This window comes from Oncorhynchus tshawytscha, linkage group LG10 (genome assembly GCF_018296145.1).
Source record: "Oncorhynchus tshawytscha isolate Ot180627B linkage group LG10, Otsh_v2.0, whole genome shotgun sequence".
NCBI classification, from domain to species: Eukaryota; Metazoa; Chordata; class Actinopteri; order Salmoniformes; family Salmonidae; genus Oncorhynchus; species Oncorhynchus tshawytscha.
In genome coordinates this window covers 60,370,428-60,394,841 of record NC_056438.1, presented here as the reverse complement: position 1 = coordinate 60,394,841, position 24,414 = coordinate 60,370,428, and the positions used below count along the sequence as shown (strand labels likewise).

Here is a 24,414-nt window from a genome sequence, read left to right as displayed (position 1 = left end):
GAAAACTGTTGTCCTGATTAAAGAAGCAATAAAACTGGCCTTTCTTTAGCCTTTCCTTAGCATCACCGATTGTGGGTTCGATTACAGGCTCAAAATGGCCAGAAACAAAGAACTTTCTTCTGAAACTCGTCAGTCTATTCTTGTTCTGAGAAATGAAGGCTATTCCATGCGAGGAATTGCGAAGGAACTGAAGCTCCTGTACAAAGCTGTGTACTACTCCCTTCACAGAACAGCGCAAACTGGCCCTAACCAGAATAGAAAGAGGAGTGGGAGGCCCCAGTGCACAACTGAGCAAGAGTACAATGGAGTGTCTAGTTTGAGAAACAGACACCTCATAAGTCCTCAACTGGCAGCTTCATTAAATAGTACCTTCAAAACACCAGTCTCAACGTCAACAGTGATGAGGCGACTCCGGGATGCTGGCCTTCTAGGCAGAGTTCCTCTGTCCAGTGTCTGTGTTCTTTTGCCCGTCTTAATAATTTATTTTTATTGGCCAGTCTGAGATATGGCTTTTTCTTTGCAACTCTACCTAGAAGGCCAGAATCCCAGAGTCACCTCTTCACTGCTGATGTTGAAACTAATGTAAAATAATGGAATTAAGAAATATATAAATATTAGGACGAGCAATGTCAGAGTGGCATTGACTAAAATACAGCAGAATAGAATACAGTATGTACATATGAGATGAGTAAAGCAGTATGTAAACATTATTAAAGTGACTAGTGTTCCATTATTAAAGTGGCCAGTGATTCCATGTCTATGTATATAGGGCAGCAGCCTCTTAGGTGCAGGGTTGAATAACCGGGTGGTAGCCGGCTAGTGATGGCTATTTAACAGTCTAATGGCCTTGAGATAGAAGCTGTTTTTCAGTCTCTCGGTCTGAGCTTTGATTGCACCTCTACTGACCTCGCCTTCTGGATGATAGCGGGGTGAACAGGCTCGGGTGGTTGATGTCCTTGACGATCTTTTTTTCCTTCCAGTGATGCTGTAGGTGTCCTGGAGGACAGGCAGTGTTCCCCCAGTGATGCGTTGGGTAGACCGGTTTGGTATCTTTAACAATCCTTGGTTCCTGCGGTGCCTGGTAAAGATATGAGGGGGGGGCATCATGACCTCCTCTTTAGGACCATCTGGCAGAATGCCCAGAATATGTTCTTTAACTTAAGATAGGAGACGGCGCCAGACACATGCCGGAACTATGAACTATGCTTATGTAACGTGTCTGTAACCTGTATATAAGGGAACTAACGGGAATGCCCCGTAATAGCTCCTGATCATCATGTGTACATGGTGCATTGAGTTGGTTGGAACCTCTCCAGCGTGCTGATAGTAAACAATGATTAATGTAAGATTGACTTCAGGTGTCCCTGTGTAAGATTTTCATGACAATGGTCTGAGGAGCCAAGCCAAATTTCTTCAGCCACTTGGGATTGAAGAGGCTCTGTTGCGCGTTCTTCACCACACTGTCTGTGGGTGGACCATTTCAGATCGTCAGTGATGTGTACGCCGAGGAATAGGAAGCTTTTCACCTTACCTTCTCCACTACGGTCCTGTCGATGTGGATAGGGGCGTGCTCCCTCTGCTGTTTCCTGAAGTCCACGGTCAGCTCCTTCATTTTGTTGCCGTTGAGGGAGAGGTTATTTTCCCGGCACCACTCCGCCAGGGCCCTAACTTCCTCCCTATAGGCTGTCTCGTCATTGTTGTTAATCAGGCCTACTACTGTTGTGTTGTCTGCAAACTTGATGATTGGGTTGGAGGTGTGCATGGCCACGCAGTCATGGGTGAACAGTAAGTACAGGAGGGGGCTGAGCATGCACCCTCGTGGGGCCCAAGCATGCACCCTTGTAGAGCATGCACCCTTGCGAGCATGCACCCTTGTAGAGCATGCACCCTTGTGTGTTGAGGATCAGCAAAGTGGAGGTGTTGTTTCCTACCTTCACCACATAGGGGCGGCCCATCAGGAAGTCCAGGACCCAGTTGCACAGGGCGGGGTTCAGACCCAGGGTTCTGAGCTTAATGATGAGCTTGGAGCGTACTATGGTGTTGAAGGCTGAGAATTCTTACATAGGTATTCGTCTTGTCCAGATGGGTTAGGGCATTATGCAGTGCGAAGGGAATTGCATTGTCTGTGGAACTATTGGGGCGGTAAGCAAATTGAAGTGGGTTTAGGGTGACAGGTAAGGTTGAGGTGATATTATCCTTAACCTGTAGTGACACCCCATCCCGTGAATGGGACCGTTGTCATCATCTGACACTAATTAGCATAACGCAATGGACATAAATCTTCCTAGAAAATATTCCTGTTCATGAAAATCACAAGTGAAATATATTGGAACACAGCTTTAACTTTTTGTTAATCACCCTGTCATCTCAGATTTTCAAAATATGCTTTACAGCCAACACTAGACAAGCATTTGTGTAACGGTTCTCTTGTGGTGAAGGAGAGTCGGACCAAAATGCGGCGTGTAGATTGCGATCCATGTTTAATAAACAAACGTAAAACACGAATCAATACAAACACTACAAAAACAAAGAACGTAATGAACGTAACGAAAACCGAAACAGCCTATACTTGTGAAAACTAACAAAGACAGGAACAACGACACTAAGGACAATCACCCACGAAACACTCAAAGAATATGGCTGCCTAAATATGGTTCCCAATCAGAGACAACGATAAACACCTGCCTCTGATTGAGAACCACTTCAGACAGCCATAGACTTAACTAGAACACCCCACTAAGCTACAATCCCAATACATACACACCACATACAAAAACCCATGCCACACCCTGGCCTGACCAAATAAATAAAGACAAACACCATATACTTTGACCAGGGCGTGACAGAACCCCCCCCCCCCTAAGGTGCGGACTCCCGGACGCACCTCAAAACAATAGGGAGGGTCCGGGTGGGCGTCTGTCCATGGTGGCGGCTCCGGCGCGGACGTGGACCCCACTCAATCAATGTCTTAGTCCCTCCTCCTCGCGTCCCTGGATAGTCCACCCTCGCCGCCGACCATGGCCTAGTTAGTAGTCCTCACCCAGAACCCCACTGGACTGAGGAGCAGATCGGGACTGAGGCAGCTCGGGACTGAGGGGAAGCTCGGGACTGAGGGGAAGCTCGGGACTGAGGGGAAGCTCAGGAGTGAGAGGAAGCTCAGGAGTGAGAGGAAGCTCAGGAGTGAGAGGAAGCTCAGGAGTGAGAGGAAGCTCAGGCAGGTTGATGGATCTACCAGATCCTGGCTGGCTGGTGGTTTCGGCAGATCCTGGCTGACTGGCAGATCCTGGCTGACTGGCGGATCCTGGCTGACTGGCGGATCCTGGCTGACTGGCAGATCCTGGCCGACTGGCAGTTCTGGCAGATCCCGGCTGACTGGCGGATCTGGAAGAGTCTGGTTGACTGGCGGATCTGGAAGAGTCTGGTTGACTGGCGGATCTGGAAGAGTCTGGTTGACTGGCAGATCTGGAAGAGTCTGGTTGACTGGCAGATCTGGAAGAGTCTGGTTGACTGGCAGATCTGGAAGAGTCTGGTTGACTGGCAGATCTGGAAGAATCTGGCTGACTGGTAGATCTGGAAGAGTCTGGCTGACTGGCAGATCTGGCAGATCCTGGCTGACTGGCGGATCCTGGCTGACTGTCGGATCCTGGCCGACTGGCGGATCCCGGCCGACTGGCAGTTCTGGCAGATCCCGGCTGACTGGCGGATCTGGAAGAGTCTGGTTGACTGGCGGATCTGGAAGAGTCTGGTTGACTGGCGGATCTGGAAGAGTCTGGTTGACTGGCGGATCTGGAAGAGTCTGGTTGACTGGCGGATCTGGAAGAGTCTGGTTGACTGGCAGAACTGGAAGAGTCTGGTTGAATAGCAGATCTGGAAGAGTCTGGTTGACTGGCAGATCTGGAAGAGTCTGGCTGACTGGCAGATCTGGAAGAGTCTGGCTGACTGGCGGATCCTGGCAGACTGACGGATCTGGCTGCTCCATGCTGACTGGCGGCTCTGGCTGCTCCATATAGGCTGACAGCTCTGGCGGCTTCTTGCAGACTGGCAGCTCCTTGCAGACTGGCAGCTCCTTGCAGACTGGCAGCTCCTTGCAGACTGGCAGCTCCTTGCAGACTGACAGCTCTGGCTGCTTCATGCAGACTGGCAGATCTGGCTGCTTCATGCAGACTGACATCTCTGGCTGCTCCATGCAGACTGACAGCTCTGGCTGCTCCATGCAGACTGACAGCTCTGGCTGCTCCATGCAGACTGACAGCTCTGACTGCTCCATGCAGGCTGGCAGCTCTGGCTGCTTCATATAGGCTGGCAGCTCTGGCTGCGCTGAACAGGCGGGAGACTCCGGCAGCGCAGGAGAGGAGGAAGGCTCTGGCAGCGCTGAACAGGCGGGAGACTCCGGCAGCGCAGGAGAGGAGAAAGGCTCCTGCAGCGCTGAACAAGCGGGAGACTCCGACAGCGCTGGAGATGAGGAAGGCTCTGGCAGTGCTAGATAGGCGGGAGACTCCGGCAGCGCTAGAGAGGCGAAAGGCTCTGGCAGCGCTGGGCAGACTGGCTGCGCTGGGCAGACTGGCGGCACTGGCGGCGCTGGGCAGACTGGCGGCACTTGCGGCACTGGGCAGACTGGCGGCATTTGTGGCGCTGGGCAGACTGGCGGCGCTGGGCAGACTGGCTGCGCTGGGCAGACTGGCGGCACTGGCGGCGCTGGGCAGACTGGCGGTGCTGGGCAGACTGGCGGCACTGGCAGCGCTGGGCAGACTGGCTGCGCTGGGCAGACTGGCGGCACTGGCGGCGCTGGGCAGACTGGCTGCGCTGTGCAGACTGGCGGCACTGGCGGCGCTGGGCAGACTGGCGGCGCTGGGCAGACTGGCGGCGCTGGGCAGACTGGCGGCGCTGGGCAGACGGGAAGCTCCGGCAACGCTGGAGAGGAAGACTCTGGCAGCGCTGAACAGGCGGGACGCACTGTAGGCCTGATGCGTGGTGCTGGCACTGGTGGTACTGGGCCGAGGACACGCACAGGAAGCCTGGTGCGGAGAGCTGGTACTAGTGGTACCGGGCCACGCACTTCCGGGTGAGTGCAAGGAACAGGACACACCGGGTTGTGAAGGTGTACTGGAGACCTGGTGTGTATAGCCGGCATCAAATCCCCCGGAACTCCAACACACGTTTCAGGCTGAGTACGAGGAACTGACACGGGTGACATCGGACAGCTAACACGCTCCTCAGGGCGAATGCCGTGCATACTATGCCAAACCAACAGCTTTCTCTCTACTCTGTCCAATACATCCTCAACACTCTCAGACTCAGCACTCAGCTTCGCCGACAGCTCCAATTCCATCCATGGCTCCTTACGGTAAACAGGGGAGTTGGCTCAGGTCTGACTCCTGACTCTGCCACACTCTCCCTGTGCCTCCCCAAGAATTTTTTGGGGTGCCTCTCGGGCTTCCAGCCGCTCTGCCGTGCTAGCTCCTCATAATGCCGCCTCTCTGCTTTCGCTGCCTCCAGCTCGGCTTTGGGGCGGCAATATTCCCCTGGCTCTGCCCAGGGTCCTTTCCCGTCAAGGATCTCCTCCCAAGTCCATTTATCCAAATAGTGCAGCCTCTCCCACTGCTGCTGCTGCTGCTGCCTCTGTTGCTTCTCCTGCTGCTGCCTTTGCTGCTGCTGCTGTTGCTCCTGCTGCACCTGTCGCTTCTCCTGCTGCTGCTGTTGCTGCTGCCTCTGTTTACCACGCCGCTTGGTCCTTGGTTGGTGGGTGATTCTGTAACGGTTCTCTTGTGGTGAAGGAGAGTCGGACCAAAATGCGGCGTGTAGATTGCGATCCATGTTTAATAAACAAATGTAAAACACGAATCAATACAAACACTACAAAAACAAAGAACGTAACGAACGTAACGAAAACCGAAACAGCCTATACTTGTGAAAACTAACAAAGACAGGAACAACGACACTAAGGACAATCACCCACGAAACACTCAAAGAATATGGCTGCCTAAATATGGTTCCCAATCAGAGACAACGATAAACACCTGCCTCTGATTGAGAACCACTTCAGACAGCCATAGACTTAACTAGAACACCCCACTAAGCTACAATCCCAATACATACACACCACATACAAAAACCCATGCCACACCCTGGCCTGACCCAATAAATAAAGACAAACACCATATACTTTGACCAGGGCGTGACAATTTGTGTAAGTTTATCATAGCATTATGCCTTGCTAGCAGCAGGCAACCTTGTCACGGAAATCAGAAAAGCAATCAAATTAAATTGTTCATTAATTATCCCGCTCCAGAGTACAGGCCTCGGTGTAACGCTCATTCCTTTGACGATAAACGTGAATCCGACCATCACCCCTGGTGAGACAAAACCGCGACTCTTCAGTGAAGAGCACTTTTTGCCAGTCCTGTCTGGTCCAGCAATGGTGGGTTTGTGCCCACGTTGTTGCCGGTGATGTCTGGTGAGGACCTGCCTTAAAACAGGCCTACAAGCCCTCAGTCCAGCCTCTCTCAACCTATTGCGGACTGTCTGAGCACTGATGGAGGGATTGTGCGTTCCTGGTGTAACTCGGGAAGTTGTTGTTGCCATCCCGTACCTGTCCTGCAGGTGTGATGTTCGGACGTACCGATCCTGTGCAGGTGTTGTTACACGTGGTCTGCCACTGCGAGGACGATCAGCTGTCCATCTTGTCTCTCGGTAGCGCTGTCTTAGGCGTCTCACAGTACGGACATTGTAATTTATTGCCCTGGCCACATCTGCAGTCCTCATTTCCTTTGGTGTTTTTCAGCATCAGTGGAAAGGCCTCTTTAGTGTCCTACGTTTTCATAACTGTGACCTTAATTGCCTACCGTCTGTAAGCTGTTAGTGTCTTAATGACTGTTCCACAGGTGGATGTTCATTAATTATTTATGGTTCATTTAACAAGCTTGGAAACAGTGTTTAATCCCTTTACAATGAAGATCTGTGAAGTTATTGGAAATTTACACATTTTCTTTGACAAGCAGTGACGTTTCCTTTTTTTTGCTGAGTTTACATCCAAAAAGCTCAGACACAGTAAAATAAGCAAGCCATCCAGACTTAATTATGAATCGGATCTCATTGTATGATGATCTGACCATATATCTGCTGAATAAATACAGTACAGTAGCCTCTCAATGTTAACACCTGATTATCTTTAATAATGTGGTATCAGTTGATCTCTCTGCTCTCAGAGTCTCAGAGATAGATCAATTTAAGTCTTTAATGATCTGTGATCAGTTGATCTCTCTGCTCTCAGAGTCTCAGAGCTAGGTCATGACAAGTGACATCCACTGATCTGTGATCAGTGGATTTGATGGGCTAAGTGGAGGGACCCCAAATTCCATGCAGCCACATAGAGGAAGAGAGGAGAGGATAGTTACTGTACATAGATACGTTCGGAGGAATTCACATGTGGCATTAGAATGTACTGTAATGTGGCTGGCAGTGTGACCTATATTGTGAGAGCTCTCCTGCTCCTCTCTCTCAGAAAAAAATAAAGTTTGAGGATTTTTTAATAATGAGGTGGCAGGCGGGCGGCAGCATCCGTGTGAAGGGTTTTTCAATCTTAATGTCCTATTTCTGACAGCCCTCCTCACTCTGATAAAGGAGCTTGCCTTTGATCAGGCTTGCCGATACGTGTCGACAGAAGCTGCTCGCTGGTTAAAATAAATTCTTAATTTGAACTTGGGGGTTGATGGTGGGAGGGGTAGCATGGCAAATGAGGGAGGGGAGGGCTGAGGAGAGAGGGACCATCCACATGATCTTACTCTCTTGGAAATGAGAGAAAATGAGTATGGAGATGGTTGAACAGAAGGACTCCCATTGAACCTTATGGAACTAGACGTACAGTACAGTAGAGACGTAGCAGGAGCAGGAGAAAGCATGGCACCACCCCGGGGTCATTTTTATTGCCATGTCTTCAACCTTTATGTTTCGGATAGATTTGAATGAATTTGATTTAGAAATATTTGAGACCCCTCCAGTGTAGCGTTTAAAGCCCTATAGTGTCAGCCAAATTATGTCTACCTCTCGAAAACTCACTTTCTCTCGCTCCACTGTACTGTACTGTACTTTTCTCAATATCTCTTTTTCTCTCTCGGTTTCTTTCTTTCACTCTACCCTTTCTCTCTCTCTCCCCATCTCTATCTCTCTCCAGCCCCCTCCTCTCCTTCCCCTCTCCCCATGGCCAAAGTGGCCCCACCTGTCTCTCTCAGTGCTCAGTGGGAGGCCGTGAGGGGACATGGGGGGCCCGGCTCTGCTGGGGTCCTTCTGGTTCCCTGGTAGGGGTGAAGGGAGCAGAGAGGAAAACATCAATTAAAAGATTATAAATATTTAAGAGCAGAAATATTCAATAATATAAAGGTGGGAGGTCCAGGGGGATAAATGTCAATGCACCTTAACAGACAGGAAATGGATGATGGATGGACCCCAGGAAGACGTTACTGGGCGACTCAAAAGGGCGTCAATCACTAGCCAGAATTTAATCTTTTGATTTACTAATCATCTACGAGCTTTTAACTCCCAATAATATCCACTGTAGCATTTTAGAATGCAGTTCACTGTGTAGATACATTCTGTAGTCTTATTGAATCAATATACAGATATCCACCTGACCTTAACATATGGATTTGTGGATTTAATTTAGATGAATGTAGCCAATGTTTTCCATATCTGGTGAACCCTTGTGACATTTCTATACTGATATAAGCATCCATTCCAACTGCAACTTCAAATAATTAAAATAGTCACACCAATGGATGCCAGAAATGAACAGAGCAGTGGAATAGACAGAAAAAAAATTGAAATACAGTATAACACCATTGCTGTCTTCTGTATGTGACTGTCAGCCCCTCCAAGCAGCAGTGGATGTGTTGTTATTCTGTCCAGCCTGTAGAGACCTGGTTTAAGAGCATGCCCGGATCTGATAGATTACTGTAGTGGTTTTTTTATTAAAAAACTTTTTATAGTCTCGTACCCCTTCAAACATTCAACCTCCAGCTGCGTACCCCATCTAGCACCAGGGTCAGTGCACTCTCAATAGTTGTTTTTTGCCGTCATTGTAAGCCTGCTACACACAAACTATACGATACATTTATTAAACATAATAATGAGTGTGAGTTTTTGTCACAACCCGGCTCGTGGGAAGTGGCAAAGAGCTCTTATAGAACCAGGGCACATATAATCAAATAATAATAATCAATAATTTTGCTCTTTATTTAACCACCTTACATATAAAACCTTTTATGTTCATTGAAAAATGTGAGTAACTCACCACAGGTTAATGAGAAGGGTGTGCTTGAAAGGATGCACATAACTCTGCAATGTTGGGTTGTATTGGAGAGAGTCTCAGTCCTAAATCATTTTCCACACACAGTCTGTGCCTGTATTTAGTTTTCATGCTGGTCAGGGCCGAGAATCCACTCTCACATAGGCACGTGGTTGCAAAGGGCATCAGTGTCTTAACAGTGCGATTTGCCAAGGCAGGATAATCTGAGCACAGCCCTGTCCAGAAATCTGGCAATGGCTTCTGATTAAATTCAATTTTCACAGAACCGCTTGTTGCAATTTCAATGAGGCTCTGTTGTTCAGTTATCGGTAAGTGGACTGGAGACAGGGCATGAATGGGACAACAAATCCAGTTGTTTGTGTCATCCATTTCGGGAATGAACCTGTGTAATTGCGCACCCAACTCACTCAAGTGCTTCGCTATATCACATTTGACATTGTCCGTAAGCTTGAGTTCATTTGCACACGAAGAATCATACAATGATGGAAAGACCTGTGTGTTGTCCTTGTTAATGCAGACAGAGAAGAGCTCCAACTTCTTAATCATTGTCTCAATTTTGTTCCGCACATTGAATATAGTTTCGGAGAGTCCCTGTAATCCTAGATTCAGATCATTCAGTCTAGAAAAAACATCACCCAGATAGGCCAGTCGTGTGAGAAACTCGTCATCATGCAAACGGTTAGACAAGTGAAAATGATGGTCAGTAAAGAAAACTTTAAGCTCGTCTCTCAATTGTGGTCACGTGGATTTGGATATGTTCTGCATAGCGTCGGACAATAACATTGATGAATACGCTGATTCGGTCAGTGAGTTTATTAGCAATTGCATCAGTGATGTTGTACCCACAGCAACTATTAAAACCTTCCCCAACCTGAAAACGTGGATTGATGGCAGCATTCGTGCAAAACTGAAAGCGTGGACCACTGCTTTTAATCAGGGCAAGGCGACCGGAAACATGACCGAATACAAACAGTGTAGCTATTCCCTCCGCAAGGCAATCAAACCAGCTAAGCGTCAGTATAGAGACAAAGTAGAGTCGCAATTCAACAGCTCAGACACGAGAGGTATGTGGCAGGGTCTACAGTCAATTACGGACTATAAAAAGAAAACCAGCCCCGTCGCGGACCAGGATGTCTTGCTCCCAGACAGACTAAACAACCTTTTTGCTCGCTTTGAGGACAATACAGTGTCAACGACACGGCCCACTACCAAAACCTGCAGGCTCTCCTTCACCGCAGCCAACGTGAGTAAAGCATCTAAACATGTTAACCCTTGCAAGGCTGCCGGCCCCGATGGCATCCCTAGCCGCTTCCTCAGAGCATGCGCAGACCAGCTGGCTGGTGTGTTTACGGACATATTCAATCAATCCCTATCCCAGTCTGCTGTTCCCACATGCTTCAAGAGGGCCACCATTGTTCCAGTTCCCAAGAAAGCTAAGGTAATTGAGCTAAATGACTATCGCCCCATAGCACTCACCTCCATCATCATGAAGTGCTTTGAGAGACTAGTCATTTCACCTCCACCCTACCTGACACCCTAGACTCACTCCAATTTGCTTACCACCCCAATAGGTCCACAGACGACGCAATCGCAATCACACTGCACACTGCCCTAACCCATCTGGACAAGAAGAATACCTATGTAAGAATGCTGTTCAGCTCAGTATTTAACACCATAGTACCCTCCAAACTCGTCATTAAGCTTGAGACCCTGGGTCTCGACCCCGCCCTGTGCAACTGGGTCCTGGACTTCCTGACGGGCAGCCCCCAGGTGGTGAGGGTAGGAAACAACATATCCACCCCGCTGATCCTCAACACTGGGGCCCCACAAGGGTGCATTCTCAGCCTTCTCCTGTACTCTCTGTTCACCCATGACTGAGTGGCCATGAGAGTAGTGAGGTCTGTGCAATGCATCACCGGGGGCAAACTACCTGCTCTCCAGGACACCTACACCACCCGATGTCACAAGGCCAAACAAATCATCAAGGACAACAACCACCCGAGTCACTGCCTGTTCAACCCGTTATCATCCAGAAGGCGAGGTCAGTACAGATGCATTAAAGCTGGGACCAAGAGACTGAAAAACAGCTTCTATCTCAAGGCCATCAGACTGTTTAAACAGCCATCACTAACATTGAGTCGCTGCTGCCAAAATACTGACTCAATCTCTAGCCACTTCAATAATTAAAATTTGGATGTAATAAATGTATCAGTAGTCACTTTAAACAATGCCACTTGATATAATGTTTACATACCCTACACTACTCATCTCATATGTACATACTGTACTCTATACCATCTACCGCATCTTGCCTATGCCGTTCGGTCATCGCTCATCCATATATATTTTTATGTACATATTCTTATTCATTCCTTTACACTTGTGTGTATAAGGTAGTAGTTGTGAAATTGTTAGATTACTTGCTAGATATTACTGCATGTTCGGAACTAGAAGCACAGGCATTTCGCTACACTCACATTAACATCTGCTAACCATGTGTATGTGACAAATAAAAGTTGATTTGATTGGATTTTTTTAAAACTTGTCAACTTTTTTAAACCACTCCACTATGTCTCCCTGTCATGGCTTTTGTGCCATCAGTACAGATACCAACATGAGCAGCAGCTACGTTTGGCTACATACGGACCGTTAGTGGAATTCCCGCCAGAGAGTAATGGTTAATGTGATTGGATGTTAATTATTTGACTAGGCTAACTTTATTTAGTTAACATTGTGTTGTTATTTCGCTGAACACTAGATTGTTAAATAAAAAATTTTGGCAGTGAAACGAGGCTACTCAATCGAGAAAAAAACCTCAACCAAATGTATAGCCACGCTGGAAAATATAAATGGATTGTTTGAAAATGTGAATCACATTTTTATTTGGCGTACCACCGACGGCATTGTGTAACCCAGTTTGCTGTAGGAGACCCAGAAAGACCGAGACAGGCTCAGGATCCTTAGTATTGACGTGGTGTGGTGGTGGGCCTGTAAACTGTGAGCCCCCCCCACACATTCAGCACTTTACCCAAACAACACCAGTTTAAAGGGGGGTATGTGGGGTCAGTCTCATGTACAGAAAGCCATGATTCCAGCTTACATCCACAGGACACTGGTTTGACATTAGTGGTGTTCAGGGGGGAATGCTTATGTTTTTATAAGCTACTTTAGTTGCGTTTTTAGCCTTTTCCTGTGATTTCTTGAATCAGCAACCCAAAGAATAAGTTGACTTTTTTGAAAATATCAGATAAAAAGAGTTGGTCACCCGGCCAAACTGAGCAGTCGGGGGAGAAGGGCCTTGGTCGGGGAGGTGACCAAGAATCCGATGGTCACTCTGACAGGACAACCATCTCTGCAGCACTCCACCAATCAGGCCTTTATGGTATTGGCCAGATGGAAGCCACTCCTTAGTAAAAGGCATCAAACAGCCCGCTTAGAGTTTGCCAAAAGGCACCTTATGGACTCTCAGACCATGAGAAACAAGATTATCTGGTCCTTTCATTTTTTATTTATAAAAAAAATAAAAAATAAAAAAATTCTCCCCAATATCGTGGTATCTAATTGGTACTTACAGTCTTGTCTCATCTCTGCAACTCCTGTACGGACTCGGGAGAGGTGAAGGCCGAGAGCTGTGTGTCCTCCAAAATACTACCCAGCCAAGCCGCTTCTTGACACAATGCCCTCTTAACCCAGAAGCACAAATGTGTTGGAGGAAACAACGTACACCTGGCAACCGTGTCAGCGTCTAGCCCACCACAGGAGTTGCTAGTGCACGATGGGACAAAGACATCCCTGCCCGGCCAAACCCTTCCCTAACCCGGACGATGCTGGGCCAATTGTGCGCCGCCCCATGGGTCTCCCGGTCGGCTGCGACAGAGCCTGGACTCGAACCCAGAAGCTAGCACTGCGATGCAGTGCCTTAGACCACTGCGCCACTCGGGAGGCCTCATTCTTCTCTGGTCTGATGCAACCAAGATTGAACTCTTTGGCCTGAATGCCAAGCATCAGTTCTGGAGGAGACCTGGCACCATTCCAACAGTGAAGCATGGTGGTGGCAGAATCATGCTGTGGGGATATTTTTCAGCGACAGGGACTGGGAGACCAGCCAGGATCGAGGGAAAGATGAACGGAGCAAAGTACAGAGAGATCATTGTAGCGTCATACCCAAGAAGACTCTAGGCTGTAATCGCTACTAACGGTGCTTCAAAAAAGTACTGAACAAAGGGTCTGAATGTGATATTTCATTTAAAAAAAAAGTTTAATACATTTGCAAACATTTCTACCTGTTTTTGCTTCGTCATTATGGGGTATTGTGTGTAGATTGATGAGTAAAACATTTTTTAAATCCATTTTAGAATAAGGCTGTAACGTAACAAAATGTGGGAAAAGTCTGGATACTTTCCGAATGCTCTGCGTATATGTGTGTGTCATAAAGGCTTCCGTTGATTGAGTCTTCAACAAAAATAAGTGTAATTTCACTTGACTTTCTGGTGCCTATGAAAAACCTTGACGTTTCTTCGATAGTTTTTTGTGGCACATTTGGAGTCGTGCTCTGCTGCTGCTGCTGGGCCTGTGAGTATGGATGAATCATGAGTGTATATTGTGTGGCGTTTGGCCTCAGTCAAAAGCAGCATTCCCCTTAGAGAGCCCAGCGAGGCCTGCATCTGCGAGGATTGGGTTGGGATTTTCATTTTCTTGAAACACCTTCTGTTCTGTTCTGTGGTGGTCCCAGCGGGGACTATAGCGCTGATATTTTTAGAGGGCATGTTCCGAAAGCCTCCGTCGCCAAGAGGGAAGGACAATGGTGGGTGTGATGTTACATCGATACTTGGCCGCGAGTGGAGTGGAGGGAGGGGGGAAGGAAAAATCCTGGGTGGCCTTGATGAGTTTTGGAACGCCTCTTCTCTGAGGAATTTCACACTGTTAAGAGCACCCCACAGACCGACCAGAGAAAGACTTTAAAATGGCCGGCCAACATGTAGCCCACATATGTACAGCCCGGCTTCATGCCAACACAGTGCCACAGACACGTTAATGCACTACTTCCTACCCACCCCATGTCCTTAAGCGGTCTTAACTGTAGGCTAGGCAGTCCTGCTCATAATGTTCCCTCAAGAGGTTTCAGGCAATGTTCGAAGAGAACTGGCAGTGGGACTCAAAATGGCTGCCAGTCAATGTAGGGAGGGCTCCTTCCACTACCCAGAAAGCTTTGGGAGTTAGACCGGTGGGGCCATGATTGTTTAATTGTGAGTATGGCTTTGTAATCAGCCTTATTGTATTGAAATGGGAGAGACACAGCAGGGGAGAGAGAGAATGGACTGCAGGCAATGCTGCCTGCTGAATCTGAAAGATGCTGCTGATATTATCCCACCAGTTTACCATATGTGTTTTGTTTTTTACTGTTCTCTAAATGGAGATGTTTAAGATGAATTAGCAAGCGATGCAGGGTTTGTTGTGTTGTTGTAAGAGTGTAGTAGTATCACTTGGACCTTGGTGCTGTCTGTCTGTCTGTCTCCCTGGGTTTACGTAGTTTGTAGTCCTTGTTCGTAGACTGGTAGGTCTTGGTTCACGGTAGTCGGCCCACCCCTGGCACTACTATAGCACAAAGCCAACAAGAGACAAAACTGCAGATGGATTGAAGAATATTGATGTGTGTGACCCGCGGCTGCCTGCGAGCAAGGCTGAATAATTCAGAGATGTGTGTTGTGATGACAGCATAACACACACTAATCTCAGTCCTGTGTGTTGCTTCTCTCTCTCTCCCTCTCTCTCTTTCTCATAATTTGCCTACAATTCCAAGTTGGAAGTCTAGATTACATGGGTAGTTTCCTGTCTCCTTTGACACATCCAGAGTGATGCAGTTCAGCGTTCTCATGTGGAACTCTCAAATTTTGAAGAACCTGCAAGGCCTGCAATCCTGGATGTATTAACAACACATATTCCCATCCGGCTAGTTTCATACACTGTACTTTGAGGACAAACACAACATCAAGCCATTTTTAATAACATAGTGGTGTGTGTGTGCATGTGTGCGTACGATGGTGGCCGGCGGGTGAGTGTGTGTGTGTCCATGTCAGTGTGTTTCCATGTCAGTGTGTGTGTGTGTGTGTGTGTCCGTACTCGATATGTTATGCTTGAGTTACAGTATTCCAAAAGGAACCTCCATCTTTATTACACTTTTTATTATTGTTTTATTAAAACTGGACTCTAGAGATTGTTTTTATTGTCACCCAGAGGTAGCCTCTCCTCTCCACTCCGGGTCACTCAACTAACTGTGTGGTGTTGTGTTGTTTCCTGTGACTCCAACAGATCCAGAGTGCGCCCTTGAGAGCGGACTGGAGGATGGTGAGGCTGAGACCGGGTCCAGGCGTTTGAGGAAGAGGCTTCTCTCTCCAGAGGAAGGCGAGGAGGAGGAGGACGAGGAGGCCGCGCTGCACAGCTGCGACAGCTGCCAGCAGGTGTTCGAGTCGCTGAGTGATCTCACCGAACACAAGATTAATCAATGCCAGCTGACAGGTAAACAACGCTCAGCCCACCGAGCTTCCCTTCCCTCTCCACCAGTCAGTTCTATCTCTCCCAATCCAGTCTTCCCACTGGAGAAAACCATAGGAATCCATAGTGAGCTGGGTACTTCACCACACAGCCTGTAATTGACTGCAGCACTAGTCTACCTTAGATGAACATTGCATACCATGAAATAGGTGGATTTCCAGTATGACACACTCACAAAAACTCTATTTTTTTTTTGCATGCATTATATGGATATTTTCCATTCTCCTTTGCCGTTACTACACAGACACACAACACAATGTGTATGTATGCACACACCCACACTTCCTCTTACCGTACTGATCATTTGAGTATTTAGGCACCTCACTACACCACGCCACACACTCTACTACATACTCCACCAAGCCACACAGTCATATTCGCCAGTAGTCAAAGCCAATGTCATTGAGGTCTCACTGTAACCAGACCTCCTTGGTAAGTGGATCCCTACTATAGTGAGGTCTCTCCTCTTAGTGTGGAGGCATCGTCCATGTCTACTGGGACCCTGGGAGGAAGACGAGAGAAGGAAGGGTGCCATTGGCAGACTGTGTCATTGAACCTGAGATGGATAAACAGAACACTGCTATAAATACTCTGACAAGGTGGCTCAGAGAACTAATGATATGAGCTGCTGAAGGTTTCCTCCATGTGATTCTCATGGACTTGGTGTTCTCCTTTACCCTGTCCCTTTATCACTCTGTACCGTCCTGTCCTATACCGTCCTGTCCCATTACCGTCCTGTACCGTCCTGTCCTTTTACCATCCTGTACCGTCCTGTCCTGTACGGTCCTGTCCCTTTACCGTCCTGTGCCTTTACCGTCCTGTACCGTCCTGTCCTATACGTCCTGTCCCTTTACCGTCCTGTACTGTCCTGTCCTATACGTCCTGTCCCTTTACCGTCCTGTATCGTCCTGTCCTATACGTCCTGTCCCTTTAACGTCCTGTACCGTCCTGTCCTATACGTCCTGTCCCTTTACCGTCCTGTACCGTCCTGTCCTATACGTCCTGTCCCTTTACCGTCCTGTACCGTCCTGTAACATCCTGTCCTGTACCGTCCTGTCGTGTACCGTCCTGTCCCTTGCTGTACTGTGCTATACCATCCTGTACCCTCCTGTACCATCCTGTACCGTCCTGTCCTGTACCCTCCTGTACCGTCCTGTCCCATGATGAGAAAAACAGTCTGACACAAATTTCTTCTTGTCATTTTTGGGAGAGATCACTTAGTTTTTCTCTTAACAAGACAGGCTAGAAAGTAAACAGAATGAAGATGAAGATAAGTTCATGTGAAGAGGAAGACTTACTTTATGTTAGGTGTTTCATTGTAAGAGGGGGGCTACAGTAAACATTGTCCTATCAGACAGCAATAAATACTCTCCTCTGTTTATACACAGACATAGTTTGATTTCATATTTTGCAATCCGCAACCAGCCAACCGCAAATTATAGGGCAGGACTGCTTCAGAGTGATCTCAGATTTCCAAACAACCAGTAAGATATCCCATATGAGTGTTACAAAGATTTTCCATTAGCAGGAAGCCTGTCTCACTGAATGGACAGTGTCTTGCTCACGTGTGTGGGCGCATAGATGTACGTTCAAAAGTTTGGGATCACTTAGAAATGTCCTTGTTTTCGAAAGAAAAGCACATCACAGGAGTGATGGTTGTTGATAATTGGCCTCTGTACGCCTATGTAGATATTCCATTAAAAATCAGCCGTTTCCAGCTATAATAGTCATTTACAACATTAACAATGTCTACACTGTATTTCTGATCGATTTGATGTTATTTTAATGGGGGAAAAAATGTGCTTTTCTTTCAAAAACAAGGACATTTCTAAGTGACCACAAACTTTTGAACGGTAGTGTATGTGTGTCAGTATATGTGTTTATGTGTGTACTGCTTCACAAGCAGAAAGCCAATCAAGCAAAGTGTATAGGAGAGAGGGCCTAGCCTACTTTTCAAAAGGTGTGGAAATCTGTTGAATGTGCACTTGCAAATTATGACTTTCCTGACTTGAGTGGAGCCCTCAGTCGTCTCCTCTCAATACACCCAGCAATCCATCAAACAAATATTGATTCCAGCACATTATATTTGGCATACATATGAAATCATTGCACGAAGGCCATTTCATTAAAGGTAGAGTAGGAAAGAAGCTCATGTTGTACCATTGACTTCTAACAGTATTGCCCATTTCTAATAGCTCTTTGATTTGTTTGATACCTTACCTTTTTCCTATTATGATTTGATTGGGAACAAAGGGAGTTATATTTCTAGGGGCACCTTTAAAGTGCTTTGAAATGTTTTCAGATTTTTCTTTTTAGCATTTTGAGCAAGACAATAGTCAAGCATGTTCTGACTTATAGACAGGGTCTTACATTATCTAGACGCGGTCACAATGAACAACTCAGGCATATTATTTATCCTAGAATTAAGCAAAGGCCTTTATTAATGTCAATCTCACAGACAAATAAGACTTAATTGCTGAATGCGGGAATGCTGCAGATTGGCTAAGAACCCCTGTAAAACCTGAGCATTATGCACGACCACTCTATAGGTATTCAAACACAGAGGGAGGGGAAAAATACACTTTGAGATACAGCAGACTGTGTATGTGTGTGTGTGTGTGTGTGTGTGTGTGTGTGTGTGTGTGTGTGTGTGTGTGTGTGTGTGTGTGTGTGTGTTTCAGTCGGGAGTCTTCTTCCTATGTGGCTGGCTTTATTAAAACCACATTCTAATCAACAACCAGCACCTACTGAATCCTCCACTTCTACAAATCACTTTTTTTAGGTTTTATTTTTAGGAAACCCATTCAGAGCTTGACTGGACCCAATCCTGATATTGAGAATGAGTAGGATTTTGTGGAAAATGTAGAAATTCTTGTTGCAGTAGATATTCTTATTTGTTTGTGTTGGTCCCATGTTTCATGAGCTGAATTAATTTTTTTATTTTTTTAAATTCTTTATTTTACTAGGCAAGTCAGTTAAGAACAAATTCTTATTTTCAATGACGGCCTAGGAACAGTGGGTTAACTGCCTGTTCAGGGGCAGAACGGCAGATTTTGTACCTTGTCAGATCGGGGATTTGAACTTGCAACCTGGATGCTCTAACCACTAGGCTACCCTGCCGCCCCAGGGTAGCCTAGTAATAGATCACAGAAATGTTCCATACGCACAAAGCTTATTTCTCTCAAATTGTGTACATACATTTGTTTACATCCCTGTTAGTGAACATTTCTCCTTTGCCGAGATAATCCATCAACCTGACAGATGTGGCATATCAAGAAGCTGATTAAACAGGTGCACCTTGTGCTGGGACAATAAAATGGCACTCTAAAATGTACAGTTTTGTCACACAACACAATGCCACAAGTTTTGAGGGGGTGTGCAATTGGCATGCTGACAGCAGGAATGTCCAGCAGAGCTGTTGCCAGGGAATTGTATGTTCATTTCTTTACCATAAGGCACATCCAACGTCATTTTAGAGAATTTGGCAGTACATCCAACCGGCCACACATGTGGGCGAGCGGTTTACTGATGTCAACATGGTGGCGGGGGAGTTATGGTATGGGCAGGCATAAGCTATGGACAATTTATTTTATACCTTTATTTAACGAGGCAAGTCAGTTATGAACAAATTCTTATTTTCAATGACGGCCTAGGAACAGCAGGTTAACTGCCTTGTTCAGGGGCAGAACGACAGATTTTGACCTTGTCAGCTCGGGGATTTGATCTTGCAACCTTTTGGTTACTAGTCCAATTCTCTAACCACCAGGCTACCTGCCGCCCCAATGAACACTATTGCATTTTTTGATGGCAATTTGAATGCACAGAAATATGAACGCACAGAAATACTATGACGAGAAGCTGAGACCCATTGTGAGGCTCATTTATTTTAAGGTATCTGTGACCAGCAGATGCATATCTGTATTCCCAGTTACGTGAAATCCATAGATTATGGCCTAATGCATTTATTTTAATTGACTGATTTCCTCATATGAACATTAACTTTTTTTTATCGTTTCGCTACACCCGCAATAACATCTGCTAAATATGTGTATTTGACCGATACAATTTGATTTGATGTGATTTGAAACTCAGTAAAATCTTTGAAATTGTTGCTTGTTTCATTTATATTTTTGTTCAGTATAGTTAGCTTAGTAAATATTTACCATGTACTGTCTACTTGAGGAGATTTAAGAATGCATGCAGACAGATATGTATAATACCCATGCAGGCACATTAGAGCTGGGCAGTATGGAAAACAAATCCATATCGCAATAAATTGTCAATTTTTTGCACTAACTATAAATCAATGATCAATTATTTTGGGGTGAGGTGCTAGAGCTGGCTGATATGGACAAAAAGTTATATAGCGATATATGTTACTCTTTTGCTTGATGAAAACCAATACAACCATTTTTTTAATGGACAGTTGCTTTACATTAATGGCAGGGCTCTAGATAATATTTTCCAGTGCCAAGTAAGATAATAGAGATTAGAGATCGCCCGATTAATCAGAATGGCCGATTAATTAGGGCCGATTTCAAGTTTTCATAACAATTGTAAATCGCAGATTTTTCCGATTTTAAAAAAATCAAATAATAATATATATTTTTTACAACTTTATTTAACGAGGCAAGTCAGTTAAGAACACATTCTTATTTTCAATAACGGCCTAGGAACGGTGGATTAACTGCCTTGTTCAGGGGCAGAACGACAGATTTTTACCTTGTCAGCTCAGGGATTCAATCTTGCAACCTTACAGTTAACTAGTCCAACGCTCTATCCACCTGCCTCACGAGGAATGCAGTTACGCGAATGCAGTAAGAAGCCAAGGTAAGTTGCTAGCTAGCATTACACTTATCTTGTAAAAAACAATCAATCAATCATAATCACTAGTTATAACTACACATGGTTGATGATATTACTAGTTTATCTAGCGTGTCTTGCGTTGCGTTTTGTTTTCGAAATGATAGTTTCCGGATTCGACCATATTAATGATCTAAGGCTCGTATTTCTCTGTGTTATTATGTAATAATTAAGTTTATGATTTGATAGAGCAGTCTGACTGAGCGATGGTAGGCACCAGCAGGTTCGTAAGCATTCATTTAAACAGCACTTTCGTGCGTTTTGCATGCTTTAAGCATTGCGCTGTTTAAGCTATACTGTTACACTGGCAATACTAAAGTGCCTATAAAACATCCAATAGTCAAAGGTATATGAAATACAAATCGTATAGAGAGAAATAGTCCTATAATTCCTATAATAACTAGAACCTAAAACTTCTTACCTGGGAATATTGAAGACTCATGTTAAAAGGAACCACCAGCTTTCATATGTTCTTATGTTCTGAGCAAGGAACTGAAACGTTAGCTTTCTTACATGGCACATATTGCACTTTTACTTTCTTCTCCAACACTTTGTTTTTGCATTATTTAAACCATATTGAACATGTTTCATTATTTATTTGAGGCTAAATTGATTTTATTGATGTATTATATTCAGTTAAAATAAGTGTTCATTCAGTATTGTTGTAATTGTCATTATTACAAATACATTTTAAAAATTGTCCGATAAATCGGTATCGGCCCGGTTTTGGTCCTCCAATAATCGGCATCTGTATCGGCGTTGAAAAATGATAATCGGTCGACCTCTAATGGAGATGGTTCAAAATGTAAGCTATTTCATTTAACATATTCAGGAAATGATTGATTGATATTTTGATGTGCAACCTGTCCAAACAGGATCCAGAATTATCAGATGTATTTTTGGCTCTTCAGAGAATTTGCAGACATCTTTGTGCATTTTGGGCCATAGGCTATATTAGTCACCACCTAAACACATAGCTAGATTGCTAACTCTAAATATTATATTGTTGCTAGATTGCCAAGTAGGCTTATCGATTAATCTATCACTAAATGTAGGCTAATGTAGGCTAATGTCATACAAAAACTTCCCAGCGCTAGGCTTAGGCTACTTGATGTACGACTATTCACTGCAACTGGCTCCATGCATCATACTAACTACAGCCTACTCTGGTTGTAAAGTGGTGCCATAAACTCAATATTAAAAGGTGAGAAATACATGATCTACTCCCAGAAAGCTGTGACTCTCCTCTCTGTATCTAGAACAACAGTAGTTTCTTTGAAAACCCGATTTTTGCCACAATAGCATTTTGAGCAACGGTAATGCTTTGTGCTTCACAGAATGCATCTCTCCATCCTCCTTGCGCACAGTGGGGAGAGGAAGTGAGAGTCAGCAGCCGACAGCAAAACAGGGACAGGCAGATACTTTCATAGCAGGGATCAACATAATGCATAGGCTATTACTGTTGACCAAATAATAGTTTTAGAAACAATCTACAGGAATGTTGTGTAGAAAAATCACAGAAAATTACAGAGGTAAGCAAAATGCTTCGGTAAGAGACATTGAAGGCAATGTCGGTGTCGGAAATCTTCGGTTTATCATCCCAGCTCTAAGGCACATGCACACCACAAACAAATGAGTACCCATACCCACCGTCTCACTATGCCTTGGTAACTAAACCTAACAACACGATCTACAGTTTAAAGAACAAACCCTGGTGCTATTGCATACTGTACCTCGGCCTACTAGACCACGCCCAACAGACAAGAGAGAGAGAGATGTATAACATGTCACCCTGATCAATGGCTGCCATTGTCTCCCCACCGTCTGGCTGAAGTTTAACACCTCTCCATGCACTTAAGCCGTGACCACTGCAGTGCGCTAAGGGAGCACGGGGGTATGGATTGCCTCGTGTCCCCGATGCGATCGGTGCTATCGATCGTGCTAATGCTGGACTGCGGAGGAAGGCAAGAGATAGCCTGGGAGAGAGAAGAGGCGAGAGGAGGGAGAGTGCTGCAGGAATGTGTCTCCAGAGACTGTCTTGGGCTGGGGCAGGGCTGTAGGAATGCTCCCCCGGAGGTAGACTTCCACTGTTCGAGTACAGGCTGGGGTGGAAGACAAGGCAGGGCTGGAAGAATGCTTCTCTGGTGAACCGAGTGTGGAGAGGGTTGGAGAGGCTGGAGGAGTGCTCCCCCAAAGTGGTCATCTAACTCGGGGGCAGGACTGGAGGGGCTCCAGGGGCTCAGGGGGGCTGGATGTGGGGGTAGATGGGGGAGGCGGGCGCGGCCCCCCTCCAGGCTCCAGGATGGCTGCGGATCAGGTTTCTGTGTTGGGATCAGCATCCTGCCGTCAGGGCTTTAGGCTGCCCAGGGGAGGAGGCAGGAGAGAGAGGAGTTAGGAGGCAGCCTTTTATTCTGTAGGCCTCTCTCTTTCCGCTAGCTTTGTCTCTCAACAGTCTCAGTCTTCCATTGTCTGCTCCGGCTCGCATTGTTAGCGATTATGTTGCGGGAAAGAGACACCTATGGTTGGTCTGGCATGGGTTTTCTTTTGGGCCGCACACACATGTTAATAGTTGAGATATATGACAGTGTAATGGCATGTAAGAAAATGTACACTAATAGTAGCCCTTACTGTCTTTTAATGTAAATAAGGACAATGGCACCAATACTGAGTTTAATTCAAAGGTAGTTTGGTTTCACAACGGATTACCTTGCCAGTGTCAATTTTATTCTCCTATACTGCTGCTGTGCTGGAGGCATTTGAATAGCACAGTGCACACAGTGCTGTCATCCTAGTGGTCATACTTTCATTACTGGCCCGCTCCCTAGAGAAACACCTTTTCTTGTGTCCTTCACTAGAGGAGAAGCACAGCTCGTCCCTCAGGAGAGATATGTGGCCTGCTATTTTAACCCTCTGTGAGATGACCTTTTTAATAAGTGTCTTTCTCTGTTTTCTTGCCGGCCACTGTGAGAGCAAACAGAGCATGTCTTCTGCTTCCCTCAGATAAAGAAATCAATCAGAAAGAGAGAGAGAGAGAGAACTGGGCCATATATGGATTTATATTATGTAAATTCTTCCCTTTTTCTGCTCTTGCCTGTGGAGATTTAGCGATGCATTCAACATCTGATAAAATACATTTTAGATTTATGAGAAAAATACAAATGAGGTATATTCATGTACTATGAAACAATGAGTTGCACTATTTCCTAGCAAGACATCGCAGGCAATACTGCAGCGATTTGATGTCATTTGATAGGGACATGGGAACACAGAGGCATACTGTTCAGTTCTCTCTGTTAATGATTTAGCTCTGTTTATTTTCAAGCCTTTATAAAGAATTTCATTACATTAAGGTTCTCTGAATATGTTCTCGTTGTCTGAATTCGTACACCAACATGCTGGTTCGAAGTAAAACAAGTCTTTGGGTCAGCGGCATGGAAACGTTCAGTAATACCCACAACTATCATTAACTAGTTGCTGGCGGACCGTGTTTTGTAATAACTGTTTCCAGTAGGATCTCATTGGCAGACCTGGAGCTTTTTTTCCACACAGAAAAAAAGGATGAATTGATCCAACGGCTGCTTTGCGGCTACCAAAAAGAACACTCCTACAAAACCACAAAGACTTTATTTGCTTCAAAAGCCTTTAGCAGTAGACACCGATAGAGAGGAGACATGAGCAGCCCTGAATAGCCCAACTCT

At 45.8% G+C, this 24,414-nt stretch overlaps 1 protein-coding gene across 6 annotated transcripts in view; it reads left to right on the top strand.

The window, feature by feature from the left end:
• Positions 1–24,414, top strand: part of LOC112260559 (zinc finger protein 521) — a 183,721-nt gene that overhangs the window by 22,609 nt on the left and 136,698 nt on the right. For all 6 annotated transcript variants that reach the window (XM_024435766.2, XM_024435765.2, XM_024435763.2 and 3 more), the window contains exon 3: positions 15,611–15,817. In XM_024435766.2, the coding sequence (XP_024291534.1) occupies positions 15,611–15,817 (207 nt within the window). The remainder of the gene's footprint in view (positions 1–15,610; positions 15,818–24,414) is intronic.